The sequence below is a fragment of the Geospiza fortis genome, unplaced genomic scaffold, assembly GCF_000277835.1.
Source record: "Geospiza fortis unplaced genomic scaffold, GeoFor_1.0 scaffold98, whole genome shotgun sequence".
NCBI lineage: Eukaryota > Metazoa > Chordata > Aves > Passeriformes > Thraupidae > Geospiza > Geospiza fortis.
Window position 1 is genome coordinate 3,229,380 of NW_005054306.1, and position 23,055 is coordinate 3,252,434.

The 23,055-nt window shown below is 43.6% G+C and overlaps 2 protein-coding genes across 5 annotated transcripts in view; one reads left to right on the plus strand and one right to left on the minus strand.

Annotated features, from left to right (window-relative positions):
* ARMC2 (armadillo repeat containing 2) overlaps window positions 1–10,922 on the plus strand; it is a 68,590-nt gene extending 57,668 nt beyond the window's left edge. For both annotated transcript variants that reach the window (XM_031066631.1, XM_031066630.1), the window contains exons 19-20: window positions 3,012–3,185; window positions 10,581–10,922. In XM_031066631.1, coding sequence (XP_030922491.1) covers window positions 3,012–3,145 — 134 coding nt within the window. In that variant the 3' untranslated portion in view covers window positions 3,146–3,185; window positions 10,581–10,922. The remainder of the gene's footprint in view (window positions 1–3,011; window positions 3,186–10,580) is intronic.
* The window catches only part of SESN1 (sestrin 1), a 77,979-nt gene continuing 61,123 nt past the window's right edge, over window positions 6,200–23,055 (minus strand). For 2 of the 3 annotated variants that reach the window (XM_005418417.3, XM_031066633.1), the window contains exons 2-10: window positions 15,598–15,663; window positions 14,517–14,717; window positions 13,445–13,627; window positions 12,044–12,286; window positions 10,646–10,793; window positions 9,710–9,822; window positions 9,284–9,474; window positions 8,908–9,052; window positions 6,200–7,315 (exon numbers count right to left, since the gene is read on the minus strand). In XM_005418417.3, the coding sequence (XP_005418474.1) occupies window positions 7,229–7,315; window positions 8,908–9,052; window positions 9,284–9,474; window positions 9,710–9,822; window positions 10,646–10,793; window positions 12,044–12,286; window positions 13,445–13,627; window positions 14,517–14,717; window positions 15,598–15,663 (1,377 nt within the window). In that variant the 3' untranslated portion in view covers window positions 6,200–7,228. The remainder of the gene's footprint in view (window positions 7,316–8,907; window positions 9,053–9,283; window positions 9,475–9,709; window positions 9,823–10,645; window positions 10,794–12,043; window positions 12,287–13,444; window positions 13,628–14,516; window positions 14,718–15,597; window positions 15,664–23,055) is intronic. The other variant, XM_031066632.1, reaches the window with a different exon arrangement.

Sequence of the window (23,055 nt, forward strand, 5' to 3'; positions counted from 1 at the left end):
TACAATTGCGATTGCAGTTACAGTTGTGATTGCAATGCAGCTGTAATGGTAATTAATTAGGAACAGGTTAGAACTAAATCAGAAGGCCAGTCATTCTTCACACTGTAGTAAGAAGAGAAGCTGTAGAGAAAGCACATCTTATTCATTGGATCTGGTTCCTCTGTGTACAGAGAGCCAACAAATCTTAGTAATAGCAGCTGGTCGATATTGTCCTGCATCTTCCTCCTCCCATTGTGTCCAGTAACAGCCTTGAACCATCATTGCTCTGATTCTATCATTCAGGAAGCAGGAGGCGACTGCTGACAGCCAGTGAACTGTACTTGAGCGTCAGCACACCCTCAGGAAGCGGAAAAAGTGGAGCATGGCACAGCAGACACCTCACTTCACCTGCTGTGCTTGGCCTCCTCCCCTTTATTTTTCCCTCCCCCATCTGGCACAGGATGACAAAAGATACAAGGAAGCAAAAGGGAGTGGAATGGCCTGGAAAGATGTTGTGCCCAAGAGAAAGGCTGGATGAAGGGCACTATTTGTTTTTCTTTTTCCCTTCCTGATCCCAGCAGCCTGGGATGCAGTAGCCCTGCTTTCCAATGGCACTTGTCATTCACCTTTCAGCTGCTTGACTTTCATGTCCCTCTGCTGGCTCAGAGCTTCTGGAGGCTGCTGTTCCCAGGCCCCTGGCAGCAGCTTTGCCTTGGCCCAGGCCCTCACGGGCAGCGGTGGAGATGAGCTTCTGTCTTGGAAACATTCTTCTGTTTGGTCATTCGCTGAAAAGAAAGTTTCTCCTTCTCTCTCCAGACTTTTTCTAGTGCTGACTTTTACCTCCACTATCAATTCCAGGAGGTTATTTTGGAATCTCAGTCCATGTGAACTCTGACATGACATGACAGAGCTTCCAGGGCTGCCAGCCCCTGTCTTGCTGGTGTTTCAAGGATGGGCAGCTCTTGCAGCCTGCAGGAGTCTGCACTCCAGGCTCCAGTTTCCCCCACAGTATGCAGGCCCACTGTGTTTGTCTTGTTCCTGGGCTTGCAGCCAGCACATATGCTCTTTGGCTAGGACCCAATATTGCTGGTTTTTGAGGAGAGTCATGGGAAAATTAAATTATCTGAGGATGCACAGCTTGCATGCGGAACACTGATCCTCACTGATCCACAGCATTACTCACGTTCTGCTTTGGGAAATTTACTGTTTCAGTCCAACACTTCAGCTTTGAACTACTTCTGACCCTTGTTCTTGTAGGCTGGAATTCTCGACCTCAGTGATTCCATAAATATTCAGTCAACTTCTGGGGAGCACAGCTGTCTAATAAAAGGGAGAAATGCCTCTCACTCTGTGTTTGAACAGAGTTAATTTGGGTAGAAAAAAGCAGGAGTAGGCAAAGCAATTCTCCTTGAAAACAAATCCCATAATCCCTTATTTTCCACTTCAGGGTCTCTGGCTTCTCTGCTGCTGAGATTGATTTTAGCTATGTTGGGTTACTGTGCCATTGACAGGACAAGAGCTAATGGGCACAGGTTGCAGTAAGACAAAATTCCAATTAAGCATTAGGAAAAGGGATTTCCATCGTGGTGGGAGTTAAGCACTGGAACAGGCTGCTGCCCTAGAAGGTGTTCAGTACTCAGCACAGACTAGAGCAAACTGATACATGGTGACTCTACTCCAGAGGTTTTTTCCAACCTAAATAATCCTGTGACATCATCAAATATAGATTTGATGTCAGAGGCTGGATTTTATCTCTGATTACAAGCTTTCTTCCTGCAGAGATATCACATCCTTCTTGAAAGAATGGATGTTCTTTTCCCCTTTATTTTATTACAGAAAGACTCTAAATGTCACCTCCTTATGTAGAACCCCTTTTGGAATCTTTCTCACCATCAGCCTCTGTTTAATTTTGGTAGTTGAAGTGTAGTGACACAGGAGCCAAGTACTGTTTGCAGTTACTGCTAACTTTGTGTGAGCTGGAAGTGACACACAGGAATTTCTTTTCCTCCTTCATACCTGTCTCAACTCAGGCCATCTGATCTGTACAGGCACCTTGGCATGCTTTTGGACGGGAGTAACTGCTGTTGGAGCATCTCTTTTCGACATAAAGTTTGATTCAAAATGTGGGTAACTGAAGTTTCTCTTCAGCCCCAAGTTGCCTTTACCTGCTGTGACTGTGCAATTAGCTCCCTTACAGAGTTATTTATTTAACACATTGTGAATTTGATGGTTTTTCATAGTGTAGGCCAAGGGTTAAGTATTGCCCATTTGGAGCAGGATTCTACCTCCATTTTAGGTTTGTTTATGGCCTAAGGCCTGTCAAATACCCTTCTGTTAAACTGTGTGAAAACATGCAGCGTTATCAGTTGTGTTTGTGCATTCCTGATTCAGGAGAATGCTTCTGGCTGCAGACTGATTTGTATTTTCTCTAAGAGTTTGTCTCTTTGCCACATCCAGTACTAAGCAAAATGGAGGGGGAAAAATGACTGATGACTTCCTTTCATTCCTAACATTGTCTTTAGTAAAAGACTGTCCTGTTGTTTTATTTTTGAAATTTGTGAGGAAGGGAGGGCATCAGTAAATCCAGTAACCAATGTGGTTCAAGTTCCTTCAGTGTGAGAGAAGATAGAGTTTGAAAGAGTCTCCAGATTAACAGAGCAATTTGGGACAGGAAAAACATAGTTGTAGTTAGATGAATGGATTGCTTACCTCAGCAGCAATATTAAACCCTGGGTCCTTTCCAGACTGACAGTCACAGTAAATGATCAGTCTCAGAGACAGTTTTGGTCTCAGAGACACCTGTGAGGTGTGAGAATAAAAGAACTTGCAGTACCATTTTCACTGTTCTACTAGCCTTACCATCCTTTATTTTCAATTAAATCTAAGACCCTCAGACAGTGATGTTTAACTTATCTCAAGTGGAGTTGTTTTTAAGCCATCAGCATACACAGCTGGTAAGCTGTATGTGCCACAAAATACGTAGTTGAGTATATTTTTATTTGGAACTGATGATAGTATTTCCTTGATTACAGATGAAGAGGTAGAGTTGGAGTGCAGCCTTGACAAAGATATAAAGGACTGCCAAAGAGTATATTGGGAAAGAGAGTTCAAACCCGTGGCAGAAAAACTTCTTGACAGAATTCAAAGCCATCACTCTTCCAGCTGAGTCTATCACTCCATTTAATCAGTCGGGGTGTTTTTATCAGGTAAACTGTATATTTCTAATATACCTGTACATTGCCAGTGGTAAACATGTTGGAGAGCATGACTATTCTAAAAAAAGTCAGAAAAGCCTGGCATTTATGTACTGGATGCTATCTTCTGAAGAGCTTGTATGAAATCTTTGCATGTGTAATTACTTTTTACAATATACCTGAGCTGATGAAGCAGCTGTTCAGTGTGACTTGTCTAATAATTGCATTGTTTCTTCACTGGAAAAATATCTGCTGAACTTCCAATTTTTAAAAGGTAAGTTATGAGTGAGTACTTGAACCTCTGTGGTACCAAAAATGCTGTGCAAACGAATGTTACGTGACAGGAGCCACATCTCACCTACAGACTTTGACGTGCTTTTACCTTAAGGAGCTTCTTTGTGACAGAGGAACCTGGTGCTGTTGGGGCATTGTCCTGTGTCCCTTCATGAGCTTCACTCTTCAGATCGAACGCTGTTGGTGGTCAGGGAAAGTCACCCTCTTTTCCTTCTGACATTGGGGGCTAGGGTCTGGGGTATCCCAGCTAACCCAGCTGCTGCCTTAATGCTGGTGGGATGTAGGCCCAGCTGTGCTGGTCTTTCTTGAGTTGGGACTTCCCATCTTTAGGCAAAACACCCATATCCCTGATGTCAGAGAAGATTTTGCCTTCTTTCAGTTGGTCCCACACTCCCAGGAGCCGCCTATGTGCCTCTGCTTCTCAGACTTCTTAGCCAGCTGTCTCCCCTGAACCTGTGTCTCCATCTGTGGGGCCATAACAGCCTCTTTCTCCCCCTGACTGCTGCTGCCTTGTTTACTGCTCAGTTTCATCCTTCCAGCGTGTAAAAGTCCCTGCTTGTAGCCCATGGATTAGCGCAGCAGGCGCATCGCCGGCCTCGAGCGTTCACAGCCCAGTTGGCCACAGGGAGCTGCACAGCCCTGACCCATTTCTCTCTTTGCTGACCTCAGATTACTGGGAACGAACAGCCAGGCAGGGGCTGCCAGGCTGTACTGCCCAGACCTCTGCTTCCAGGGGAGGAGAGAGAGGCTGGGAAGTAGCACCATGCTAGAAGTGCAGTGAGACTTCTTTCCTAGTTTAGATCCCTGCTTTTATGGGGCAGGGAAAGGGAAATTTCATGGTCCAGGTTTTGGGAATGGTGAGGAGGAAACTTCAGTGAAAGTGAAAAAATTTGCTCCATTCTTTGTGTCTCAGCAGCTCAGGTGTTACTTGTTCCCAGCAAGGCTCAGCCCTGCTTTGGGAGCTTGTGTGGTGGCGGCCTCTGTCACAGAGGCTGATCGCTCAAAAATATCTCAATTATCATCCCTTCTTTTGCCATTTTAATTTTAGCTGAAGTTGAAGGGAAGATAAATGGTTTCAATGTCCCATTTGTTTCTGGGAGAAAAGAATGGATTTGCTTTGAGAGAGTATTAAAGAAAGGAGGATGGGTAAGTAGTCCCTGTGGGGAAGAAGCTGGAGGCATTTGTTCCTGGCATTTGTGTCACAGCAAGGCAGGCAAACATCCGGCTGTGCAGGCCAGGGTGGGGGCACTGGAAAAGGCCCCTGTGGCTAAGCCCTGTTAGGAGGACTAATCAGAATTGACAAGGGCTGAATCTCTGTCAGAAGGCAGCTGATACTGATGGCTGGCTCAAGTCAAGGTGGTGCTTGGGCAATTAAGATTTGTTCAAATACAACACTAATTATGTCAGTTACTACTAATCAAACTGTAACCAAGAGCTTGAAGCACTGTGTCTGCAGCTGAGCAGACCTGGGGATCCTGTGGCAGCCACCATGTGTGAGCTCTGGCCTTTGTACAGGAAGAGGCATGTTCAGAGGAGCTGGATTGAGAAGAGGGTGGTACAGGACTCTTGAGCACCCCTCCAGTCGAGCTATACCAGCCTCTGTCTTTCTCTGAAGAAAAACCTGTGAGTAGTAAGAAGCAGCCCCAGAATGCTGGATTACAGGTGTGTTCTTATGGCATTGTTTACCATTTGGGTATCTCTGCCACAGAGCTCAGTGCAGCAGCTCTCTGGTGTCCAGGAGCCCATTCCTGTTCTCCCCTGGGGAGAGCTGCCAGCACCACAGCTGAGAGGCTGCTGCACTTCACAGCCATGGACTGGGGCTCTGCTGGAGCTGCCCGGGAGTACTGGGTAGAGAGTTGGGATTGCCTGCAGGTTGTGGCTTCTGCTCTGATCGCAGCTGTGACCAGATGAAGCCACTCACACACAGACCCACTGCAGTCTTTGCTGCTTGAAAAGTGAGAGGGGACTTGGATGTGGCTGGAGAGCATAGGATGGAAACGGCCAGTTTAGGTTTCTTGGAGAAATTCATGTCTACCTTTGACCTCAGAAAGCACCTGGAGACTCAAGCGCTGCAGGAACTGTTCACAGACTGGAAAGGCACAGCTCAGCTGTACAATGCCCTTAAGACAGGAAAGTTTTGCTCTGTTTTTGGAACATTAAAAATCCTGTATTTTCAGTTAAGAGGAAGCACCAGATGCTTCCTGTTAGTCACAATTTTTGACAGTTTATTAATCTTTCTCCTCTAGATCTTTTTAGATATTTTAGCTTCTTGGACTGTAAACTTAAAACTGTTCTCAGAAGGTTCTGTAGAAAAAGAAACCAATCTGAGCTGAGATCCAGGCCAGAGGACAGAAATTAAACTGCTTTATGGACTTGGGAAAATCCATTTCACAGAATCACAGAAAATCATAGAATCAGCTGAGTTGGAAAGGACCCATCAGCATAACCAAGTCCCACTCCTGGCCCTGCACCAGACACCCCAGGAATCCCACCTTGTGCCTGAGAGCCTTGTCCAAATGGGTGAAAATATCAGCAGTACAGAAGAGGTGTTCCCACTACAGTTAGTGAAGCTCTAGCTCTGTTTTTAAACTTTTCCTCCCACCGTTTTAGACTCAGTTTAAAAAATTCATGGCTCATGATTTTAACTGTTGGCTCAGTTACTGTTTCAAACATTTTAATTGGTCTTACGACCAGTAAGAACAGAAGCTTAATGTTAAACCACACAGAAACACCAAGAGAAAAAGTTGTTACCTTTATTTCAAAAATACCAGTAATACTGACAAATTTAAAAAGCAATTCACACTCATACAAAAGTATTCATGTGTTCTCCAAAACCACTGTATATTAAACGTCAGCATTTTAATCACGTTTTGATTTACTAAAAATAGATGTTTTTTAGCCTAGTTATTTAAGCAACTGCAAAAATCATTAAGACCAGCGTTGGGCATGTAATACAGTAGGACTGTTTGGCAGTCTAGAACAACATTCCCACACCTTTTCCTAGCTCCTTTTTGGTTCATCCATGAAAAGGAGGACAAGAAGCTACTTGACACTTTGTGTAGGTAGATCTCTAAGAAGCTTTGAGGACTCCAGTCCCCTTCTTTCCATAGGAAGACCATTGCACTTTGGAGCTCATGAAATAATGCTGAACAAACATCCTGTTTTTAAGGCTAAACTAGTTGAGAAAATTGACTGCTATCTTTCAAATTATCAGTGTGGACAGAAGAGGTTTAGTTCTGATTAAACAGGGAATCTAAATAACAAGGCTTTTTTGAAACCACACACAATAAAGGCTCAGACAATAGCAGTGCTCACTTTCACTTCTAGCTCAACTGGAACAGCCTAGGTCTGTTCACTCCACCTGCACAAATAGCAGCATCAAGATTTTCTAGAATTATTAAAGCAAATGCCATCAAGTCCCAGTTCTTTTCACACTCCGACTCCCGCAGTATTTGCCTTAACACAAGATCTATGTATCTATGGTTTGCTATATTGCCACAAGTTCAGAGAATGTCCCGGGCTGTCTAAAGCCAAAATACCATGAGCAGGCAGCACTTCTGCACAACCCTGTCTGTCAACTGCCAAGCGTTCACTGCCCAGCGGCAGCAATGATATTCCAAACATGGAAATAGCTGAAACTAAAGGAGTTATGGCACAATGGGCATCTTAACTTATAGCTACTGTTGGTCCTGAGGCTTCGTATCTTCCTCTGCCATACTGCAGCTGCAGAACATTCCAACGTCGACAGGCAGCCAGAGACATCAGGTCATATAGCGAGTAATAGCTCTCAGAGCATAAAGTAGTTCGGCTTGCATCCGAGCTTCTACCAGAAGCAAATTTACATGGACCTTCAGAGAGAGAAGAAGTTCTGCTTTAGCACCGAGCTCACCGCCACGTGCTGCAGCCACAGGAAGCCTGGGGGCTGTGGGCACTGTGCTGTGCAGCAGCAGCAGCAGGGGAGCACTGCCTGTGTCACAGCCAGACCTCGCTGTGGAGCTCACTGAGGGGGCAGAGGAACCAATGCCACACCCTGTGCCACTGTGGCACAGAGTGGCACTGGCCCACAGGCACACTTACATAGGGCCAGGGCCATAGAAAGAGGAAATCATCCTTTAGCAGACCAGCTGGTTTAGCTGGAAAAAACAGACAAGCTTTCAAGCACACAAGCCCTTCTCTGGCAGCACAATATGCACAGCTTGTTCAGTTTTAGTGAGGCTAATGATTAAAGGCAGAATGGCAGTGAGTACCTGTGGAGCAGAGGGGGGTGATAGCAAAGGCAGAGGTGATAAGGACATTTGTCCCTGGGGACTGAGAGAGAAACACACAGGCAGCTTCCACCTGAACAACACAGAGTGGTTGGCCAAGGTGAAGCGCCAGAAAAACTCTCAAGTGCCATAAACCCTCTATCTCTTCTGACACACAGGTGTTCAGTAGCTACTGGAGCTAAGAATTTTAGTCCCCACATCATCTCCTCAATGCCTTTACTGCATTTCTTTGAGGATGAAATCAGAAACTTGTGGGGGGAAGGGTGTGAAAGTATTTTTTCACTGACAGCAGGTTGATGTGAGTTTGCTCTGGCATGTAAGGGCTGTGTGTGGTTTCATTTGCATGATCTCTGTGAGGATGTATGGTTATTGCATTCAATGACACACATATGTGAATGAGCCTTGACTTTGATGGCTACGGAGATGCAAAGTTTTGGGCTTTAAAGAAGGATTTGTGTGCTTGGAAAGCTCATCTATCACAGTTAGTCTAACCAAAACACAGGCAGTGTTTTACTTGAACAATCTTAAATCATTGTAGTTACAGGACCCTGCTTTAAGGGTTTATCAAGAACTTGAGCCTTTAATGATATGAGCATTAATGATTTTGCATCTTTATGTTTCAGCATTGACTTTAAGTGAGGCCAAGAAATACCTTTCCAAAGAAAAACTGAAGGACATAAACTTAATGGATTCAATATCTGGGAGTTAACAGCAGGAAATGTGACTGGGAGGTGTAATTCAGGCTATAACCCAGCAGCAGAGCTTTTAGGCTTTGATAAAAAAACTGTTTTGGGGCTATCCATGCTAGAAGGACCAGGGGACTGGAAAGACCCTGGGCCAGCCAGAGAGCTGTTCCAGGTCTGCTGCCAAGGGATGGATGGATTGTGCACCACTTTCCTGCCTCTGGGATACAGGCAGTACTGACTGCAGTTGAGCTGAAGCTGTACCATTGTCATGTCTAACCCCCTGTACTGCTCAGAGCTTGCCCAGTGCACATCAGCTGTTAGCCAGCACACAGGCAGGAGGAAAGGGGAGATTATTTCAGCCTGGGAACACAACACTTCCCAATGACTTGACTGTGAGCAGAACCCCAGGAACACCAGCTAAAGCTTAAGCTGTGGCTGTCAGGGAGACACTGATCTGGGGCTGTCCCTCAGCACACACACCAACTGTACCTTCTCAGAGTGTTCAAACTGTCTCCAGAAGCTATCATACATTCTTTTTGTGGTCTTTTCAGGAGTGCAAACCACAGTCTTGATATAAACTTTAAAGCTGCGGTCCAACAACTGATTAATTTCACCATAGTCATAATCATCATATCTGTTTGGAATTGAAAGAAAAACACTTTCATTTTCAAGCAGCAGTTATTTCACTTGCATTGTTTCTAAGTTCCTATGGCAAAACAAATTATTGGATAAGTGTAGCACTAGTGGCCCTCCCCCATAAACAAAAATCAGTTTAAAAATACATGCATGTTTGCTCAATAAATAGTTCTGATTCAACCCGAGAAAGAAAAGCCAATGTGTTTAGAACAAAAAGAGTAAAACTGACCTTATTCCAAACATACAATGAATATAGTTCCAAATAGCTCGTCTTAGCATTGAGGTATCCACATCTTTGTGCATGGCCATTGTGTTGTAAGTCAGATTATAAGCAATATGGAACTTCTCATCAAGTAGTTGTCCCACATCTGGATAAAGACGATTAACCAAGGAATAGCCATGGTCTTCCCAGGAATAATCCTTAGAATAAATAAAAATGCAGAATGAAGCATTTCAGAAATAAACTTGTGAAGAGCCAGCGCTTTAGTATAGTTAAAGATCCCAGGGCAGATAATCCACTGGGGGTGGGGGTTGTTCATTTGCTGGCTTAATTTAAGCCCCACCCACAGGGCAGTGTAAACACAGCCATTTCCAGGTTTGGAGTCTGGCACAGGTTGTTCCCTGAGCCCCCTGATGGCAGCCCCCAGCCTCTTACCTGAACACGAAAGGTGGGCACGTGCATTCCGTGTCGGGAGAAGTCTTTGTAACCATAGCTGGTGTCCTCAAAGTGCCGAGACACATCTCTTGTTGCTGCAGATTCTTCATCTTCTGTTAATGTCAAACAGAATTACACACAATTTGGAAAGAACAAATTGGAAGTGTATGAGCAGAACTCCTGCAGAAGAATGGGTCTCTGTGCTTTTTAATCAAACACATTTTCACTGATTACCCATTTTAAGATTCTCTGGTACAGTTCTGTGACTGCAGCTATGGTGTTCAGAAGCAACCCTATGAAAAACACTCAGGTTTTTTCTTACAAACATTTTTCTCCCCTCTGTTGTATTGCAGTCTTCACCCTATCCCCTGAATCTAGGGGATGTTTTCCCCCTAACTCAAAAGTCTGTAAAAATGTCAGGGGAAAAACCTGGTTTGAAACAGAGAGCTTATTAAAAGAGAGACTTCTGAGACTCCCATGCCAAGTGTGTCTTAGAGGAAATGGTATTGAAGAGCCCATTACAACCCTAAGCTTGTAACAGATTAAGTATTGTCTCTCAGTCGTCTGAAAAGTAATGTTTCATACACTTAAATAGCAAAGCATGTCAAGTGTCTTTTTTTTAGAGCATCTTACAAGATGCTTAAATTTCCTGTGAAACTTCTAAACTCTCAAGAGATATTCCATTTCTTCTGGAGATTTCTATTAAACACAATTTTGGTCAGAGCGTTATGGTGTTTCTGCAAGCAGACACACATCCTGGCACTACTTTGAAGTGTTCCTGGAAGAAAATAAGGCGTCCCTAATCCTGATTCCTTCAAAGAAATTGTAATGTTTATGTGACATCTAATAGCACTTCTTTCCCCTTTTGCAGGAGTATTTCTTCAAATGATTTGGAAAAGTCTTAATAAATACATATACAGACTACATCTGCACTACCTGAAGAGCACACAAACATGCTTTCTCTCTTCTCTCTTTCAAAACGTGTGGCCATCTCTTCTTGGCTGGCTTCCTCTTCGTCTCTGCACTCCTGCAGCTGCTTCATCTTCTCCATAAGAGCTTCAACTTCACAGACAGACTCTGTGGACTAAAAAGAAGAGAAAGGCATTTCATTTTCATGCAACAGGAACTGGCAATGATGGCAGTAATTGCCAAGCCAGAAAGTTTAAACACAACTGAAGTCCTTTACATCTTTAAATAAAGATTTTTCAAGGAACACAGTTTTTGAAAGAAACCTGTACTGACACAATGGTTTACATTTAGTCATCATCTTTTCTCAATTAGACCCCTGGTATTTTTAGCATGATTTAAAATCACAGCATTTTGGAACTAGTTGTTCTCACGCTAAAATTAGTTTCTCTTAATCTAAATGTTCAGCAACTGAAAAACAAGGAGCTGTAACAGAAATTTTGATAGAGGAAGTAACCACAATTTACCACCCAACTGTATTTTTCTCCTCCTCTGCTCACAGAAAAGAAACATTGAAGGAAGAAGGAAGGGTGAGTATAAATGCAGATTTAACGAAGCCTCAAAAGAAAGCCAGTGCAAGATAATCTTCTTTCACAACAGTTGTTTTAACACCTCAAAAATTCAGTAATTGATCTTGTAAACATTCATCAGCACCAAAGTAGAGTAAAATTATCTTTAATTTATACAGTTCTGCCCCTTTCCTCCCTGCCTTTTGCAGTTTGGTCCTTCAGAGAGCCAGCAAGCTCCATCAAACAAATTTAAATGCCACCCACACCACTGCAGTAAGATATCACAGGCAAGGATCTTGCAGTGAGAACACCCTCGTGGCTGTTCTTAAACCAACACTTGGTTCGCATCATTCTTTTCACCAAGGGAAAACAAGTCCAGATCAGCATAACTGCTACAGGCAGGAGAGAGTGTTTTAAAGAGTCACAAAGTTGTGAATGATCTGTTTAAAATGATCCCTTGTGTGATGCATGACAAACACCTCAAGGCAAAAAAGTCAGAGCCCGGACTCAAAGGAAGAGCCAACTTTCCACTGCACAGATGAAAAAAACATTCCTGGCCACTGCTGCTCAGGACACGTGTCATGAACTAGCTGAGGCTGGGACTCAGTTCACCTTTATGAATGACAGGCAGAAAAAAATGACAACAGAGATTGTGTCTGATTCTCCCTTTGGTAGCTTTCCCCAGCTTCCCAGTATCATTTCAGCTCCTCCTAAATGCATTTTTTCAATACCCACATCTGGATTAGGCTCATCAATCTCACTCTCAAAAGAATTAAAAAAGACAGGCACCCTCCACATAAAAATTGTACAAAGAAATTACTACTGTTGGAAAAGATTGTTTGTTCAGACAGACACTTACTGGAATGCTTCCAGCTGGGCTGGCATGGATTTCCTCCACCCCGTGGTAGCCATTTGTTATATCACAGATGCAATAGTTACTGACAGAGGGGGGCCTGAAGGTGTGACCCCCTTCACAGTCGATCTCTGGGCTGATCCCACAGCCAAACGTGAAGGAAGCAAGGGAGTGGTAGTGTGTAAGGAGAACGACTGCATGGATCAGCTCTGCCAGGGACCAGCTGTTCTCTTCTGTCTTCAGAAGTTGCTTTAAAAATAATGCAAGACAAAAGTATTAAAGTCATTCATTTGACCCCACCTTAATGCAGTTTATCAACACGTCTTTGTCAGGTAAAATTACTTTTCTGACATCCAAACATGTTTCCTAACTCTCTGCTGCCATTAGTGTGCACAGTGACCTGCCAGACACAGACCTGCATGCTTACACCACAAAAGACTCAGCTTCTGTCCCCTCTCTGTCCCTGGGCAATTGAATAAGTTGGGGTTTCTTTCTTTTGCACCATGTGGTTTCTATCGAGGCCATACTGACTTGCATTGAAATTTCACACCTCTGATGAAGATGCAACCACAACTGTTGCATGTTTGTTCAAATGGTCTTTACAGCATCAGAAAACCCAGGCAACTCCTTGCAGATCAGCTGTGTAAAAACCTGGCACAGGCTCCCTCCATCTTGTCCCTGTGGGTGGAATGCTCTAGATTTGACAAGAAGCTTCAAACCCCAACTTCCCCTTCAGACAGGAAAGTGTGGGAGGTTTGGGGCCTTCTAGCAGAGTGCGCACCCTCCCCGTCCTGCCCCAGCTGGACTTGCCACCACCTCTCACCAGGCCAGGCAGCACAGAGGAAGTCCCAGCACCCACGTGCTCCTTGCTAAGGGCACAGAAGAGAGCAGAAGGGATGGAAGAAGCAGCCCTTTGGTGGTTTGTTGGTGCTGCAGTCCTGGCTGTCCTGTACCACCACCACTCCCCTGGGCAGCTCTGCCAGCCTGCTCTCTCCATCCCACCTGAAAACAGCAGCAGCAAGCCAGACATAATGTGGTGGCTGGTGTTCTGTCTAACCTCTGGCAGCAACTCAGAAGCACCCAGGAGTTCTGGCTACTGAAAGCACACAGCTTGAGGAGGGAGGTGCACACCTGAGCACACTCATTGCACCAAAAGAATTCCAACATGACAGAGAAATTTCAGGGTGTTGTAAATGAAATTTGTTACTCATTTAAGAAGAGTTATGATCCTGTTAATTTTACACAACAGGGCACAAGTGATAGTAGATCATGCAGTGATGTAGCACTGAAATCAAAGTCATTACCACAGAACATCTTTCACCCTGTCTGGCTCTGAATCCAAGAATCTGGGATTGCTTTAAAAAAGCTTTAAAAGGGGACATTCACATTACTCCATGAAAGACCTACCTCGATATGTTCCTTGGTGATAAGCCAGGGTCGGTGAGCCAACATTTTGTTCAGTTCTCCTAAATTTTGCAGTTTTTGAGGTGCATTTTCTAGACCATTCAACCATTTAGGGTCTCCACCAACATGAAGGAAGTCATTCACGTGGAGGTTAACAAGGTAAGAGCACTGATGTCGTGCTGCAGCCTAGAAAGAAAAACAGCGTGATACAGAAAACAATTACAGAAAGTTAGTACTTAGTGACAAATACTATAAAGCATCATTTCCTCAAAACATCCAAGAATAAGACTTGCACTGATCAAAGACTCAAGTAAAAAAAAATTCTGAGATTAACACATCAGCTTGTTTTGATTATTGTTCTCTCAACATAAATATCCCTTGTTCACACACACTGTCGTTATGGTGGCTACAGGTGCAACATGCCTATACCCAGGGAGAAACACAGGCATGGATTTATTACATGTCCTGAAGCAAGTAATCCATACTGCATCCTACTCCCCAGGGGGAAGAAGCTGTCTCGAGCTGCATCTTTACCAGCAACAATCAAAAGCAGGTTTCAGATTGCATATGGCAAGACAGACTACAGGCAGCTTCTCAGCAAAGAAAGGCCCAGTATCATTTACTCCAACAATTTCTATATCAAATTAAGACACAGCCCAAAACTTTCACTCAACTTCAGCAAGCAAAGCTCATTGAACTGGCAGATAAAAATTAGTAATCAACCACTTTTGGCAGAAAACTTACTGAAAATTTACATATTCAGAAATGCACGACTGGACCAACTATTGAGTTAGGAGAAGTGTATGTGACAGGACACAGATACAAAAACAAGATTTCTTGAGAAACAGTTTCTGAGATACTAAGGAAGCCAATAACAAACAATTATCTCATTTCTGTGGCACGCTTTTCCCCCTTTTCTCGCAGTCCTACCAAATCTATGAACATAAAGTGCCGATCTTCTGAAACCATCTGTAAAGCAGACACCAACAAACCTACTCTGCTTTTCCCTTTCCAGCTAGAAACTGCAAAACACAGCAGCAGCTGCTCTGGGGCAGGGCTGGGGCTGGGTGCGTACCATGATGCCGATGTAGTGCCGGTAGTGGAGCGGGAGCGGGCCATCCATCTGCAGCAGATAGTGCTGAGTTTTGAGAAAGCTTTCCAGATACTGTGGGTGGAAAACCATCACCAAGGTGACATTGTCGAGCCGGCCCAGCGTGGCAAAAGACTCTGCAAACAGTGTGTGCATCGTGGCGTCCTCCTTTCCCACCTGAATTGTCTGATCAGAGAGAAGGAGCAGTGAGCAATAGTGTCCAAGTTCCACCAATAAAATAGCAAATAAATACATTACCACAGCACCCAGAGGCCCCAGGTGAAATGAATTATACTATAAATCTATTAATGGCATTAAATCAGTGCACATAAGGCACAATAAATCCCTGTAATACCTCTCATTTAGGAGATCACAAGTGGTTATACCAGCAAAAGGAGATTTTTGGCTTTAGTCTCTCTCTAATACAACACTGACTTTTCATTTTTAACTGTCTCACCTTCACTTTCTTGAATACCCCCGGTTGATCTTAGTTAATTATAACTAAAAGCTAATTGAATCATCACTTTTACTATGGGAAAAAGAGGGAAAGAAGCAAAAAGCTGGCTAAGAGAGAAAAAACCAGGAAATTGAAAAAGACTAAAATTCCTAGAAAACCACAGGCATATTACTAACTTTTCCTCTACTCCAAATTCTCTTACCAGACAATCAGGAGATAAGCAGCAGAAATGCTCATCCAAAGCACTCTGAACCTTCTCAGATTCTTCAGAGTGGTAGAGGCAGCTCAAGAAAAAGCAATCCCAGAGCAGAGGGGCAGATACCTTGTGGACCAGTAGGAAATTACATCCGGATGTTCACAAGGAAACAGTATTGGGTTTCTCTCATACTAGATAGCAGCATGGGAGGGGTCATAACTATTCCAAAGCTCCCCAAGGCTCTCACTGTTCTGTACACTAGAACGGTGGCCAAAGTCTCAGGACTGAATGTGATCACTCCTGAAAATGTTTTGCAGATCAGCAGCTGTCCTGAAACCACTGTGGGCTACTACTATAAAATGATGTTCCTTAAAAGCATAAAGTTCACTATGTACTTGAAAACACTACCACACCTCCTTCTCAGGGATGAATCTGCTTGGTCCGTGTCCCAGTGGTCTAGGAATTCTTATTCCAAGTTCCTAGAAAAGAAAATTACACCACCTCAGCATTTAGTTATAAACAGCTTTTCAGCTGTGGTTGCAAGAAAGGAAAGAGTTCTCCATTCAGAGCTGGGCTTATTTGGGTACTTGTGGTACTCTTGCACGGGCACTTTTACTAGTACTGTTTGTACAAATGCAAATCATTTTTTTATACAAGTGCTTTATAATTAGCTGTGTTTGTTTACAGCACACTGCCCCACTCCAGCAACAAAAAGTTCAGCAACAAAGGCCTTGTCAACCAAAGAAAACACACACAAATTTATATGCATGCACACACACACACATACAAACACAATACAGGCTGGTTCACAGAAAATTCTGCATAAAGCATATTTTGGCAGGGTGTCCAGGACAAGGAGTTCCGAACATGCTGGCTGCTGTGTGGTTATGCCACTGATACAAAACGAGGCTGCTGTGTGTGTGTACATCCGCAGCTCGCCAGCACACAACACCCTGTGCATCTGTCAGGAAATGAAACAGCTGTAACCCTAATCAGATTTCTTCTTCCCAACCCCAAAGAGCACTTAAACTGCTGAAAGTACCTGATGTACATTTGCATCTGCTTTCTTTTCAAGATAGGATAAAAAGCTATTCACATTTGCAGGGAAGGAGGGAGGGAGGGGAATTTGCCCCATCAGAACAGCAGCAACCACATCCTTGCACCTACTTGTGTGGATGTGTTGCCTTGCAAGGAAGGTGGAATGAGGCTGGATAACCCTGGCAGTTAACTACTTGTCCTCTCCTTCAGCCAGATGCAGCTTTCTGACAGGCCTATGGCACCCTGGGCCTTTCCTGCAGCCAAGGAGCAAACACATGGAAGACTTGGGTGCATTTGTGTCCTGCCCATTAACACCGGTCCCTTTGGAAGGGAGGGAGCCATGTGTTCCAGGGCAGTCTCTGTAGCAAAGAGCAGCCCCCTGAGAAGGCACAGCAGGTTCCAGGTACCAGAGCAGGACATGGCCTCTCCTCACACTTCCACACATGCTCCCCATGCCATCGCTGCAGAGGCTCCGCTGCCGTGTGTGTGGCAGTCTCTGCAAACCAGCTCTCCTGAGGGGATTACTCCCCACTGAGCAGCTTGGCTTCCCAAGGAAAGATGGGAGCCCTGCCAGCTGATGGCATAGCACTCTTACAGATGGAGGGAGACCTGGGATTAAAGCTGAGGATGGAGCTGAGTGCTAACACTAGGCATTATATAAACTAATGGTTTGGGCTCCTTATCTGTGCCCTCTTTCCCAATCATCTTTTAGAACATATGCATTGCCTCTGTTCCATAGCCAAACCCACCCATTTTGTGACCATACCAACTTCTCGAGCAGGTTTAGATGAATAAATACCAAGCACTGAGCCAGTTCAGGCCACACAGAGCAGAGGGGCACCTTCAGCTGGTCCAGGCCTCAGAGCAGATGATGCCCCAAGAGCTGCCTGCCAAATGCAGCTGTTAACTTTGCCACATTTTTCCCCACATAGGTAAAGGGTGTTAAAATGTGCAATACTGGTTGCACTCACTACTGCACTTTTTTCTCTTTAGCTGAGGTTTCTATTTGCATGAGTTTCACTGTACAAGAAGCAATTTTATTAATCAGTTACTGTTTCCTGAACTTTCCCCCAAGATTAAAAAACAACTTCAGAGAGCTGGAAACAATGAGTGCAAGCATAAGTGGCAGCTGCCAAACTCTTTAGACTCTGACAGTCTCCTTAAATCCCAAAGTCAGATACCTTCATTTCTCAAGTCTTACTTGGATAAAATAAGATCAAAGGGCATCTCTGACAAATAGTATTTTCACTTTTTCCCCTCAGTGTCACTTTTTCCTGCTATGGGTCCCAACACACACAAGCAAATTTTGCCTGTCAGCCAAGCAATGCCACTTGTAGGATGGAATTTATCAACATCTCTCTTTAAAACTTCAGCAGAGCTTCTTATTTTGGCTATAACTACACTCGAGAAACATAGCCAAACAACAGCAAGCAAAAAGAGAGATCATTTAAATTGTAAACAGGATTTAATTTAGCAGATGTCTGCAGTTTGCCAGATCAAGCCCTCCAAGACAAATACCTTGAAGTTTAATTCTTGAACAACTGTTTTTCAGTTTTTCCTTTTCCCAGAACAGTTAGAGGAAGGAAAAAACCCCCAAACCCAGATTTTAGAACCTGAGATCAGCAGACTGATAGTGTATTTCGCTTCACAATCTAAAATACATCACAATCAATAAATTTCTGTTTATTAAAGCATAAAGAGGTCAAACTTACAATTACACAGCACGTAACAGGTTATATTACTCAACTATCCAAACCCTCGCTGCAAAGTGACTTAAGAGGTTTTTTAACAATTAAATGAGTTGCTTTGTTTTCCATGAGGACAGCCATCATCCTCCTGATATCATGGCACCAGCCTCGTACTTGAGAAGCTTGGGGTCAAGGCTCTGTTGGGACAGAGATGTAACAAAGGATCTGTGAAGATGAGCCCATTTCCCATCTGCAAAACGGGGGTCTCTTCCAGAGGGTGCTGAGAACAGAAGCAACTTGCCATGAGGTGCATGCTTAACACAGTCAGGAGAGCTGTATAAAATCTGACCCATTAGAAGCCTTTTGAAAACTTGTTCTTCAGTTACAAGCAGACCTTTCAAAGGCTATTTTTCTCTCTTTTTCAGAAGCAGCATTTAATCAAATTCTCCTAGTACTTCAGAAATAGCTGTTGCTTCCATCATCCCAGCATTTCAAATACTCGATAACACAGTAATAATTCTCCAAACAGTCCTAGTGAATTTCTCCTTTGTCCTGGACGTATTTCTATGCTTCACAATACCCTTCACTAAACCTCCATCTTCCAAATACACTCAACTCAGGGAGCAACACTCTCCCTCCCAAAGGCAAGACCTGCATCCTGACCAGACACATCACTACATCTCTCTCCTGCACCTTTCTCTTAAAGCACCATCTCTCCTGAAGCACCAACAAGCACTTGGTGAAGCAGTTGTGTCTAGGACAAGCAGCAGCTAGAAAAAAGCCTGCATTCCTTTTGGTTATTCCAAAAGGTTAAGCAACTTTCATGCGATTCCAGACCACAGAATTGCACACCAAAGTGACCTACTTAGTGACACATTCTCTGCATCAAACTTCTCCTGCCTCCTTTCCTCCTGTTTGTCAACCTCACCACACCACTTTCATTCAGTCTAGAAACTCTGCAGCTGAATACAGCTCAAAGCTCAGCAGAAAGCCAACCACAACTGAGGCTTTAGGTGCAAATAAATAATAATAACAACAATAATGATGATGGTGATGCATCAGACGCACTCCATCTTCAAAGCCAGAACATAAAACTCAGGTGGCTGCAAAGCTGAGCAGCAAGGGTGGAACACCCAGAAGCTCAAGCTAATGGAAGGAGGTGGGCCTTGCTGGATGGCAGTCCACTCCACTGCTCACCTTCCAGACATACCTTGACAGAAAAGCAAGACTTTAGCCATGTAAGTGCTGTATTGCTGAGTTGAGAGAGACAACCTCGAAAAACACAGAAAAGCCTCCTCTTCCCCCTTATGTATGTAACTTGTATTTCTGTACAGCCACTATTATTATTTCCATGGGAACTATGCTCACCAGGTACCCATCATTTCTCAATCTACACATTGCTCACCACTGCCATATCAGCCCAGCATCACATCTCATGCATTTAGATAATGCAAGATTCCTGTGAGGTAGGACAAGTACATTATCTCCAATATAAGAGAAAAGAATCCCTCAGAAATGGAAAAGCTACACATCTTAGAGAAGCTGCTACAGAAGACCAGTGGCTTGAGCTGAGATCTCTGAAGTCACAGGCTAATGCCCTAACTATCAGACTGTGTGCCTGTTCAGAGACTTCTCAGCCAGGAAATGCTTTATACAAATTTACACCAAGAAACAGCACTGCAGACCTGAGACAGAAAAGTTAATGAGACAGCTCTGCAAACTTAATTATATACTTCCCAGTCACCACTTACTCTCACCAGTCTGGCTCAATTAGCACATCAACTCCACAAGGACAACTAGACCAAAAAGTCTGTACTGCCTGCACATACAAGCTCAGGGAAGACCACTCTAAAGCCCAAAGGTGTAAATTCACACAATGTAGAGCTTTTCTGTATCTTACAGCTGTTGATCTAGCCCAATTTTTAGGTAGTTTTTTTAAGCCTCTTGACAGGAACATTATTCCTGTCAAATCTATGTAAAAGCCTGAGATAAAAAATTGAACTGCAATAATGTAGAAGAGGTTTGTAAACACTAACAGTAAAACACACATTACCTCTGCTAGTGGGAGAACATCAGCTGCTTTGGTTCTGAATCTCTTAAAACAAAAAAACCAAAAAAACAAAAAACAAACCAAACCAAACCAAAACAAAAAAAAGTCATAGTCGAAGCAGACACACAGTATCAGGAATTTCACCTAGAAACACTGAAAACAGAACTAAGCTACAAACCAGGTCACAGAGTCTCTGGAACAGGAACAGCTATCTAACAAGCTCCATTGTATGCCTAAAATGCTTTTTCAGATCCTTGCTGGTCCCTCATTACTGGCTCCTTGCAGCTAGGCTCTGCCCCTTATCAAAAAACCTCTCCCAAAACTCCATGGTAGTTCTGTCCAATGAATCTGGGACTGTTACCAAACTGCTAATTTTCAGTCATTCAGGACTGATGAGCTATGATCCACAATGCTCACTCAGACTGCTTTTTTGGTGCTATCACAGTGAGTAATTTTGCTCCCCTCAAGTCAGTACCACTATCAAGTCTACCAGATTTGTATCTACCAGAAAGACTTATTTACGTACTTACTTAGGCCTTCTCTAAATGGGAAAGGGAACATTTTACCATAGATAAGCCACAGGTGAAGTAAAATTGTAATTATCAATTTACTTCACTCAACTACATTTGAATTAACATCTTTATCTGAATCATCTATGTCCTGATTAACCACTAAGTCCTGCTAGATTCAAACAAAATTATATGAAAATCACACCCATAATACAATATAAAACAATCTAATGTAACGAACCAGAGAGGGAAAATGAGATTGAGGTGAATTTTTGGAGGTAACATTTTTTCTAGATAACCAGTCATAATTTTACATAATCTAAGTGCTTTCCTACCCAAGCTTAGGGTTAAGAAAGAGACAATAAGCTGTGAGTTAAAAACTCTTCAACACAATCTCCCGGTGGAATTAACTCCTCCAGCATGCCTGTACTGAAAATTCAACTCAGTATAATATGATGAGCATTTGAAGCATGGGCATTAAAAATACCCATTTAAGGCTTTATAAGCTTATAGGATGAAATGCCTGTAAGCATATAAGTGTCCAAGAAGGTTGTGCAGCATTTCCAAGGGAGACTTAGCACTTACCAGTCTAAGAGGCTTCATGCTGCTCCCAGTGCTGTGCTCACTGTGAACTGTCTGGTTCCTACTTCCCCTTTAAAGGCCACTGACAGCAAAACCTCACTGGTGGTGACACTGAGGCTACAAGTAGAGCTTCCTTGTTTAGGACCTTAACAACAAGGACTGGCACAACTGGCCCCACAGGACAAGCTGTCCCCAAGCTGATACATACTCAGCTTTAAAACTGTATTTTCAGTTCTGCTAAATGCAGTAGCTACTGTAGTTTCCATACTGGTCAGAAAACTTTTGGGAAGGAGAGAATTAAGAACAAAGAGTAGTGATTAAATATATTTCTTTTCCTACATCTTTTCTCTAAATGTGGGGCTATGCAGAGCTGCCCATTTTTCCTATTTTATTTGTTTACTTAATCCTGAAGTAGCTGCAATTGTTGTGGCTTTCCCAAACAAACCATGATTCACATTAAAATGACAGAAAAAGATTATCCTAGAAATGTTCATGTACTTTAAATTTTTGCACTGGTTCCATTTGCTGGGTATTTCAGACTGTCATTCAGCTGAAGCAACAAGACATGTCTCCACTTGTACAGATTTAAAGAACTGGGAACAAGTACTCCCCCTCTGTTACAAAGCACTTTGTTACACAGACCTACCACTCTTCACTGGAATTAGAGCATGGCAAATGCTGAACTGTTCCTCTTTCACATAGAGTATGTTATTCTTACATGAATTTAATTTCATTATAATTTCTCTGAATGTCTCAAAGTCCTTTGAAATACCCCATTTTAAAAACATCCCCATTTAGTTTATGTCACTTGATTCAAGACAGAAATCAAGGCAAGGGAGAGTGTGTCCAAGATCACACACCTTGCTCAAAATGGCAGGAATGAAAGCAAAGCCCAGACTCCTCTGTCTCCATCTCTAGCACCTCTTCTCTGGTAATTTTCTAGGACTGAGAGGTACAAGCACATCCAACTGCAGGAGTCTCAAGATGCCTGCCTATGTGCTACCTAGTCTTACTCAGCATTAGGCAGCTTTTCCTGCAGTGGTTTTGAGACACAACTGCCTAGAGTCCACAACCCAATTTACTTTTGATATGAGCTCACTGAAACTGAGGCTGAGTTTCAATGATTAGTGCCTACCTTTTTTTAATATGGCACTTCTGTGGTGAAACAGAAAGCATTAAAGGGCAAAGGATTTCTAATGAATGCTTGCAATTTCCCTGCTAAAACACTATTTAAATACCAATAAATTGGTGATACACAAGGAAACAGTCTAAATGTGACAGTAACCGTTTGCATTACATAGACTGTCCTGCTGGATTACGTCAAAGCAAAGCATATATCCATATATCCATATATATGTATCCATATGTATCCATGAAGTACTGGGTTACTCTAAATCAGAAAAATACAAAACAGGCTCTGCCGCAACCTACACCAGTTCGGAGGATTTAAAATTTTCCTTTAAAAGAAGATCTTAACGTGGTGACACTAAGAAATTTTACAAGAGAGATCCAAATCAGCAGGTTTATTCCTGCCCAAAATAATGCTCTTGACTTGCATTTATTTATAATTACAGCCCGCTCTTCTCCATGAGAAATACGAGACCAGCCTTACTGTTTCAAAAGGATAATCCAAATCTATGCAATAACGACGGGCAGTTCCGAGGCAAAAGCCACCTGGACGATCCCGAGAACTCTGCGGAGGTACCCGGTCACCGCACACCCCAGCGGAACACAGCCCTCCTGGGAGCAGGGGCGTCGCGGAGGATGGCGACAGCATCTGCGCTGTCACCGCGGGCAGCAGCTGCTCATCCCGCGGCTGAACAGGACCTGCGAACCCCCGAACGACGCCCTCCGAGCGAGGAGCCCGCAGGGAAACGCCGCTGCTGCCTCCTCAGCCCCGCGGCTGACCCGCAGGGGGCTGCCCGGACCCGCCCCCGCTTCCAGCAGGGATTTCTCTGGGGGATGCGCCCGGGGCAAGAGACCCCCGGCCCTCCGTGAGTACCT